The sequence below is a fragment of the Labrus mixtus genome, chromosome 20 (assembly GCF_963584025.1).
Source record: "Labrus mixtus chromosome 20, fLabMix1.1, whole genome shotgun sequence".
NCBI lineage: Eukaryota > Metazoa > Chordata > Actinopteri > Labriformes > Labridae > Labrus > Labrus mixtus.
In genome coordinates this window covers 11,435,118-11,445,016 of record NC_083631.1, presented here as the reverse complement: position 1 = coordinate 11,445,016, position 9,899 = coordinate 11,435,118, and the positions used below count along the sequence as shown (strand labels likewise).

Here is a 9,899-nt window from a genome sequence, read left to right as displayed (position 1 = left end):
CACAGCTTCCCCGCAGGCCAAACACAGGCCGTCCACCCAGTACAACCAGGGTGAGAGACCTCAGTCGCCGCGCTCCCAACCCCCTCAGTCTCCAACTCAGCGCGGACCTCCATGTCCACAGCCTCAGCCCCAGCAACCACAGCAGCCTCCAGTCCAGCTGCAGCAACAGACACCTCCTCAGCAACAGACACAGGTCATGGAGGTAGGGGAGAATCAACAACCCCAGGTCCCACTCCTCTGCCTCCCCCCAGAGGCTGAGCTGGCTAAGGGAGAAGAAGCAGAGTCTTCAGCGCTCCAGAAGAAACAAACCCACAGCCTCACCAGGTACGCTGTCTCAGATGGTGAGTGTGACGAGCGGGCAGGTGAAGGTGTAGAAGCAGGGGTGGAAGTTAGGGGAGGCCAGGGCTCTGCGGTCTTCAGAGGGGTAGGGGTCAAATATGCAACAGTGACCCATCGTGTTAGCCGCAGCCACTCTGTTCGCAACCAGGAAAAAGCTGTCAGCCGCAACCACACAGCTCTGCGTCAGAAGAAAAAAGGTCCGCCCCCACCTCCGCCCAAGCGCTCTAGCTCCGCCATTACAGGCTCTAACTCCAACCTGACGGAGGCCAACGCACAACAGAACACGCTCACCACCACAGGAGGGATGCTGGACGTGCCTTACAACCAACAGCGGAGGGCCAGCGATCTGGGGGTGTCTGTGGAGACTGGGATTGTAGAGACCAGCAGTGTAGGTAGCGTAAGGAGCATCGCTGCCATGTTGGAGATGTCTTCTATAGGGGGTGGAGCCAAAGGCATGGCATTGCAGAAGAATTTCCTGCAGGTAATATAAAATATTGTCCTTATATACTTTATATGTGCAATGCATTTTTGTAATTATAATACATTCTTCCCTACAACTTAAATTATTCAATTCAATTCAAAAAACTTTATTTGTCCCCCGGGGGGCAATTCAAATAGTTATTATACAACTATACAACTATACAATTATACAACAAGCTCGAGCATGATCAACCAATTGCATGGTTGTGTTTTACCAGGTGGGGAAAACACGTGATGCCATTGGTCTGGACGGTGAAGTGGTGAACAGACGACGGACTATTAGTGGTCCTGTCAGTGAGCTTGTCGCAGCTGCCAGGCGTGACCAGCCAACTCTGACTGCTTTACCTTCACCAACACCCCAGCCTGAACCCTCCCCTGTCCTGGTGAATTCCCCTTCACCTAACCCCCCGTCCTCCCCACACCCAAGCTCGGGTGGCAGCGGGAGTTCATCAGAGAACCTTCCGTTTGCAGATGAGGGAAGCTTGACCATTCGCCGCCAGGGTCGAGGAGAAGGAGAAGGACAGGTAGCTATCTATATAAATGTTTGTCTATCTATCTATCTATCTTTCTATCTATATATCTATCTATCTATCTATCTATCTATCTATCTATCTATCTATCTATCTATCTATCTATCTGTCTATCTATCTATCTATCTGTCTATCTATCTATCTATCTATCTATCAATCTATCAATCTATCAATCTATCTATCTATCTTTCTATCTATCTATCTATCTATCTATCTTTCTATCTATCTATCTATCTATCTATATATCTATCTGTGGTATCTGCACTATTTATCTATGTAATGTTATGTGCTAAAATCAATTGTGCTTTTATGTATTACAAATCCACAGTCAAGCTTTATATTCTCTAAGCTTTATATGTCTTATTCATCTATATTTGTTGTTTGAATGTTTGTGCAAAAATTATCTCTTGTCACGAATGTATGAATTTTCCGTTAGTGTGTATTTTGTGTTTGTCTGCAGGGGGACGACGAGGGTCCCCAAGGAGACGGAGGATACCCGCAGGAGGACGTCTCCAGGGTTGAACCCACAACTACCTTAAAGAGACGACCTCGCAGCTCCACACCCCACCCCAATGGGTCGGACTTCACTCTCCAGGAGTCGTCCACCGTGAAACGACGGCCAAAGAGCCGGGACAAGGAGCCGGAAGGCTTTGCTGACATGGCTGCGGCTAACGGAGAGCCTGTAGGGTCTGGGCAGCCAAACACGACGCAGCCAGTGTCCTACCAGAATGGCACAGGCACAGTGAAACGCCGGCCCGTGTCTGATGTTGGAGTGACTGAGCAGCCGCAGCCTCAGCCTCAGCCTCAACCTCAACCTCAGCCTCAACCTCAACCCCAACCTCAACCTCAACCTCAACCTCAACCCCAACATCAACCGCAACCTCAACCACAAGTGACTGCTGTTCCTCGCAGGAACAGTGCAGATCAAGGAGCTCCAGTCGGCAATGAAGCAGCCCCAGTGAGAAAACCGAAGCCTCCAGTGTCTCCAAAGCCTGTCATGGCCCAAATAAAGAGACAGGGAGGCCCACAGACCCCCCCACAGCCTGTCGCCAACAAGAGGGTTCCCTTGCCTGGCCCTGGGACACCTGGAAGCCCAGGTACTGACCTGTATGATTGACTGTTATTGTGTCAGGTAAGGTTGAGGATCGGGGACTTATATGATATTTCTTAGTGAAATAAATATCTTTTATAGGTATATGACAGAGCCCAAATTGAAGGGACAAAAATAGAGATGATTGTACAAATCATGTCAGTTATAGAAAGTAAGTTGGGTTTAGGTTAAACCACGGGAGAAATAGATTGACGGATAAGCAGACATAGATGTACTCACAACAAAAACAGAAATGACTGCTGTTAGCACTAACAACTAAAATAGTGATAATGAAGGTATGACTGATTATAATTATAAAAGCAGCGGGAGTCGAGCAGTTCAACAGCAGCAGTGGATCTGAAATAAAGATTCCCTGGAACGCACTAGACATGAACATAAAAACTGCGGGGGAAGATGTAATATTAGTAACATACATGAAGGAATCATGAATACTTAGAGACGAGAAGAGAGGTGGTGACAGGAGCTAGTTGTATCATGTCTAAACCAACATGAGCATGATCAAAAGGAAAGTTTTAAGCCTGCTCTTAAAAAGGTTGTCTGCTTTCTGGACCCTAACTGGGGTTCTACCTCCCATACTACTTTTGGTGGGTACAACAAGCAGGTCTGCCTTTTTCCTTACAAATAATCAAGCCTGACTTCTAAGTGTTTTTTTAGACGGGGAGAACAATTTTAAATTTTTATGTAGAAGACCCTAAAACAACTTGTATTTTGTCAGCCTGATCTCTTTTGTTTTTATAGCTCCAATGCAGTAGTAGCAGGAAAATGAGCGTTGTAATAAACGTAATCTTTTTTCTCTCTTCTTCCTTTCTGCAGTGGAAGGAAAGAAGATTCCTCCGCCTGTCTCTCCCAAACCCAATCCTCCGCCGATGGCACCCAAACCGGCCAAGCTAATCCACTCCATGACCAGCCCCTCTTCGCCAACCCCGGCCCCTGCCACAGCCCCTATGAAGCACTCTATAGTGGCCAGACAGACCAGCTCACCCCCCTGTTTTCCACCTTCCAACATCCCAAGTCTGCCTAATGCAAAACCGCTGAGCCCGTCTCCCCAGAGTCCCCACACCCCGCAGACCCCAACTACACCACAGACGCCCCAGACTCCTGCCACTCCCAGCCCGACCCCGCCCCCTGTCAAGCCTCCCCGCTCCTCCATTGGGGGTGTGTCGGTGGACAGCGGGATGACGGGTGGTGGGGTCACTGTGCCGGCGCCTACAACACCGGATTTCGGTGTGGGTTCGTTGGTGCATCAGAAGCTGGAGGAGACGAGCGCGTCGCTGGCTGCCGCTCTGCAGGCCGTGGAGGAAAAGATACTGCATCAAGAGGAGTAAGAAACACACACACACACACACACACACACACACACACACACACACACACACACACACACACACATATTAAAAGTCTTGTATGCTCAAACATACACCAAGGCTTCATGCTGGTAAACGGGTGTTAAGGTTAACTGTTTCAAGATTGGTATAACATCCCTCTGCTATAAATAGTCGGCTTACTCTTTCCTGCTGACAGAAGTTTAACATTTCTCTTATGTCCCCTGAACAGTCTGTTTAATATATACTGAGAAAGTCAAATACATTTACTCTACATTTACTAACTGTATAATGCTAATGTGCACACAGTAGAAATGCTAAAAGGGAGATGGGATAAGATGCAGGAAGAAGGAAAGGGACAAAAAGAGGTGGGGGGGGGGGTTCCTCACCACAATCCTGAGGAACCTACAAGACATGAGAGCTCAGGAGCTCCCAGGAAAATATGTGGTTAGTAACTAAGATGTACAGATAGCGAAATGCAGTTATGTGGTGTGAATGCACAGACAGAGAGAGAGAGAGAGAGAGAGAGGAGCTCAAGGTGCGAGTTCCCCTGGTAGTCGAAGCCTATAGCAGCATAACTAGGAGCTGATCCATAACTGTGCCAGCTCTTACTATAAGCTTTATCAAAAAGGAACGTTTTAAGTGGCTCAGTTGGTAGAGTCGGTCGTCTCTTACCCGGAAGGTTTGGGGTTCAATCACCAGCTCCTGCAGCAACATGTACGATATGTCCTTGGGCAAGACACTTGACCCCCAATTACTCCCGCTGCTTTGTTGGTAGCGTGTGTGTGTGTGTATGAATGGATTAGTTACTTCTGATGGGCGCTTTACATAGCAGCCTCTGCCATCAGTGTGTGAATGTGTAGGTGTGACATGCGGTGTAAAAGCGCTTTGAGCAGTCAGAGGACTAGAAAAGCGCTATACAAGCTCAAGTCCATTTACCATTTACCAAGTCCCTTCTTAAAAGTGAAGAGTGGGTCTGCCTCCTGTGAACTGACTGGTAGATGATTCCAAAGGAGAGGGGCCTGATAACCGAAGGCTCTACCTCCCATGGTACGTTTAGAGACAGTAGGTAACACGAGAAGGCCTGCATTCTGACAGCGTAATGTTCTCGGAGGGTAATACGGCACTATGAACTCACATGAAGCAATAGATACAAGCAATTTCTTCACAAAAACTTTGGACTGTTTATCTACTTAACAAACCCTTCAGCTGGTTTAATGTTGTGATCTTATATGTGTTTTGTCTGTGTCTGTGTACATAGCTCTGTGGATGAGCAGAAAACCACAGTTAGCATCCTCGACGACATTGGCAGCATGTTCGATGACCTGGCTGACCAGCTGGACGCCATGTTGGAGTAACCATAGGAACCAGTCAGCCCGTCTCCATGGCAACACTGCTTTAGGAGTGACTCAGATGGCACAAGAGGGCAACACGCCTCTCTCTCTCTCTCTCTCTCTCTATCTCTCATCTCTTCATTCCTCGCTCTCTGTTGCACTTGTCCTCCTGGTTTTCATTCGTTGCTGCTTTTAAAACCTCGTCTTGCTCTCATCTATTGCCGCTGATTATAAAAATGGTGATGGCATGGCGCCACAGGCCTGGACTGACTTGTCTCAGAAAGAGTGCAAGAATGAAGACAAGACAAAGAGAGAGACACTGATAGAGAGAGAGTGGGGGAAAAGGACCAAAATGACTGATGTGAAGAGAGAATTTAAAAAATAATCACAAGAAGGAGCGATGAAGAAATGCAACAAAATGGAAGAGACTGCAATCAAAACGTGGGTCTTTTTAGAATGCCACATACACTCTTGAAGCTATTGTGACAAACAATTAATCTTAACTAATACTGATTGAAAAACCAACTGTGTGATGAATCATAGTATGGTATGTGTACATTCTAAGCATGGAGAGTTTATATCTACTGAAAAAGTCCTGCATTAGCACAGTTCTATATAATATACCGATAAATATGAATCTCTAGCTCTTTGGTTTGATGTCTTGGTTCTGTGTGGAATGGTGACCTCTGGTGTTGTGATGATGTAAATGAATTGGTGGAAAGATTTTTATCTGTGACCAAAACGAGACTATTTAACTCCTGAGTTTGTGTGTGTGTGTGTGTGTGTGTGTGTGTGTGTGTGTGTGTGTGTGTGTGTGTGTGTGTGTGTGCGTGTGTGTGAGAGAGAGAGAGACAAATGTGTGCGTTTGAGCTTGTGAATTATTGGAATTTCAGGCTCATTTTTTTCCTGCCCGGGCTGCTTCCATTCACTCTGCTGCATAAAACACACACAGATGCTCACAAAGAAGAAGCACAATGACCCATGGAGTCACCTTGCACATGGGAGCCTGCACAGTATAAGTTCAACAGGAGAGGAAGGCTGAGGGAGAAAAGTGAAGCAAGGCTACAGTAGGTTGTCTGAAAGCAGATGTTAGGTGTTGTATCTAAAAGTTTTGGAAAGTTTTAAAGACCTATATCAGGAAGCCGTTAAATGGAGTGTCAGTTTTCAGCAATGCAAGGTAGAAGCAAAGGAATTGTTCATTATCTGGGATTAAACTGCTTGGTAAAACAATAGCTTGGTTCAATTTCAAGTTATTCAATTGTTTAAAATGTAAGAATCCCCCGAGACGTGATTTGAGACAGTAAAATAATCTGATTAAATTCAGGATTTATATTCAAGGTGGTTAAGTGCTTTGCCCTAAATAGAAAAAAATATACTTTTTTTCCACCTTCATTTGTTTTTATTCATTAGAATCTCACGACAAGCTAAAAGCTAGGGTAGGCAATTTGTTTGAAAAGCCTGTGTGCATAACTGCCTGCCTACCTTCCTGCTCTCTGCCTGACACTCTTGAGCAGTAGCAACGTCTTCCACAAGCCAAAACTAGCTCTCTCATGGATTGTTCCCGCAACACAAGCAAGGTAGTGCATGGTCATGTGTTTGGGGATTTTTTTTTTTTCCAGCTGGATACTGTCAAAAACGAGCTAACTGTTGCTGGTCTCTAAAAGTTGCCTACCCAAGCTTTAAGATATTTCTCACTTCACACATTTTGGACCAGAAGAGCCTTTACATTTCTGGTTTCTACGGAGGTAAATTCTCCGCTTGTGAGCAGCCCGCCTCACATGTTGAAGCACTGAATTTAACAGAAACATTCTAAGCTAAAGAGGTTGGTATCTGCCCAAATATTACTGCATTCCTTCTTTATAGGAGATGTTTTTCCTTTAAAATCTTATGTAAGTCCATGCCTGGTAGTCCTTTATTTATTGATTTTGCCAGATTATGAAAAGAAAACAATTAATTTTTTATTAAATTATAAAAGCACTAAAAAACATTCCTGACACCTCAGTGGACAACTGCTCTATTCCCACACTCTCCATAACACCCACCCCTTGTTGCCATGACAATCTACATCATCACCTTCACTGGTATTACCATGGCAACTGCACAGTGTGTTGCCATGTAAAGCTCTTTCTTAGGATATAAGGAAAATGTGATTGGATGATAGGCGTAGAAGAGATATGTGACACTGGATGGTTTGTTTAAGTTCCTCAAATCAACCAGAACCTGCAGCAAGGTGTGATATATCCTACATATTCCATTTTCAGAAAGTCAATGTTTCAGAAGCCCTTAAGCAGCCAGCCTACTTATATAAATGGAAAAAGAATTCAGAGAATAGTTCTGGTATTGGAATTATGATCACATAGAGATTATATATATATGGATATTTGCAACAAAAAAAAAGAAGTGTATTTATGATGTGTATGTCCTCCTGAAGACTATTTTTCAAAGTAAACAGATCTAATCTGAGTGTTGAATAAATCTGCTTCTCCATGCTTCAGTGGTCCACGCTGATGAGTCATTGTAGGATACCATGTTGGGATATTTGCAGGAAGTGTTTTTTTGTAAGTGTTTTTTTTTCCATGTACATGTGTTCAGGTGTGGCGATGTGTAAAATAAAAGTGAATCTTTGTTGTTCTGTTTTATTATTTTTGTATTATTTTAAATGCAATGCTCTGTTTTTTTTTTTTTTATTTGAAACATGTGCCTTGCTTTTTGATTTTGGTCAGATTCCAATACAGTAGATGGGTATGTAGGAAAAAAAAATGGGGATCTCTCTCTTGTTCTGTTTTGCTTACTTAATGGATATGTAATCGTTAAAAAAAGTATGCCCCCCCCCCCCCCCCCCCCCCCCAACACTTGAAGCAAAAAATATTCAGACTTTAACCAAACCCAAGAAAACCACGTGACATCTTGATGTTTGTTATTCACTTATTCAGTCACATTTGAGCATTTCACATTTCACATGTTTGCAGGAACAGACAACATCTGGGTCTCAATATTCGGACACATTCATTGGAATTGTGTCCAAATATTGAAGGAAGTTCAACCAAATGATTTTTCAAAAATCCCTTTGCTTTCTTGTAGAGTTTGATGGAAGGATTGTCACCATATAATCACGTTGACAGAGTTTAAATGAAGCTACTACTGGCAACTGGTTTACTTAGCTTAGCTGAGCATAGCCTGGAAATAAGGGGGAAATGTTCAAGCTAGCTCAGAAAATGACAGTATACAATTAGTCAAAGCTACGTTAATTGTGTTTATGTTTCCAGTGTTTTTTCTAAACTACATAAAATATTTGCTTTCTTTTTCTGCAGAGTTGAATTGGAAGATAGATCATAGTCTGACAATGTTTTACATTGTTTGTTTGTTTGTACAATTACCAGATTCTAAATACATTTACTTTTTTTTTTACCTCTGGAAAAAGCCAATTAAGCTGTTTATTTTCTTCAGACTTGTCCTTAGCTTTGCCATCATCATCTAGCAGCATTTTTTTACATAGCATGCTTACATCAGTGGTATCAATATTTACATCTTACACTCTACAAGAAAACCAATAAGCCCATTTTTAAAATGTCACTGTGGATGAAGTAAGAAACACTTGACAGTAAGGGTAATAAATGTAAATTTGAAGCCCTAGCTAATATGAGAGGTCAGAGTTCAAGTGTTGAGAACCCAGCAAATGTCTCTAGTATTCCAACCTGACATTCATGTTGACTCGAGTGTTCTTGTGTATAATTCAGCCTGAATGCATGGTCAAGTGATTTCCATGACAACTTTGCCCTGATCAGACTGTAAAGATACAGTTATAGATCTCATTAGATCCTTTAATACAGACATACCTGAATGTCCTTCAGCACACCCACCTTCCCTGTTCTTTGGTCTCTTTTTGGTCATCCATCATGTTGAAGCCATTACTTTAAAGTGTGTTTTTGGCGTGTTGGGATGGGGTCTAGCTACAAAGGTGAAATACCACAGATGGTGGGGGAAAAAACACAGATGGTCAAAAAATGTGGAGCAAAGTACTGTTCCTTTTTTTGTTTCTTAACAAAAGAAAAAGCCAAGCTGTTTTTCTTTGATTTTCCGCCTGTGCTTATCTGACAGATACCGAACTGGTGTCTCCTCCGCTCTGCAGTGACTGTATGCGAATGCTTGAGAGAGGCAGCGTGTGTTATTTGTTGCTCTGCTATCAACAGTATGAAACCTGTGTGTGAGAGTGTGTGTGTGTGTGTGTGTGTGTGTGTGTGTGTGAGAGTATGTGTTGTAGTGACTGGACATTGGTGTGCTTGCAGTGACTGCATCTTATGGCGATCTGCTCTGAATAAATAAATGTTCTATACAAACTGTACCGTCTTCAGCTTCCTTTAGTGTGGTGATGTGAACCTTGTCTTGATAAGGTTCTCCTCCAGGGGGTGGCATAGGTCTGCAATACAGCACTTCACAATGCATTTCTTAGGAAGACCTTTATCCCCCCCCCCCCCCCCCCCCCCCCCCCCCCCCCCCCAAACCACCCCCCCCAACCCCCCAAGCATTTACACAGGCGTGTTAACTTTATTTGGACATCACCAGTTCAGGCCATGTACACATTGTGCTTGTTTAAGTCTTCACCTTGTTTTAATCCTTTGATAAGTGTAAGAATGACAAAAATAGTAAAAATGTAAACAGCAGGTTAGATTTGAAAAGCAGACAGCACATCATCGTCATCCAGTATCTTTAAACTAGTTTCTTTATTTGTTGTATAAAACAACTAACTGTAACAACAACAATGTTAATGTTATGTCTGCCAATA

At 43.6% G+C, this 9,899-nt stretch overlaps 1 protein-coding gene across 7 annotated transcripts in view; it reads left to right on the top strand.

Moving 5' to 3' along the window:
- The window catches only part of caskin1 (CASK interacting protein 1), a 95,612-nt gene extending 86,156 nt beyond the window's left edge, over positions 1–9,456 (top strand). For all 7 annotated transcript variants that reach the window (XM_061065369.1, XM_061065367.1, XM_061065372.1 and 4 more), the window contains 5 exons: positions 1–820; positions 1,038–1,343; positions 1,786–2,446; positions 3,274–3,781; positions 5,044–9,456. The exon at positions 1–820 is cut by the window's left edge and continues 397 nt beyond it. In XM_061065369.1, coding sequence (XP_060921352.1) covers positions 1–820; positions 1,038–1,343; positions 1,786–2,446; positions 3,274–3,781; positions 5,044–5,140 — 2,392 coding nt within the window. In that variant the 3' untranslated portion in view covers positions 5,141–9,456. The remainder of the gene's footprint in view (positions 821–1,037; positions 1,344–1,785; positions 2,447–3,273; positions 3,782–5,043) is intronic.
- The last annotated feature ends 443 nt before the right edge of the window (positions 9,457–9,899 follow it).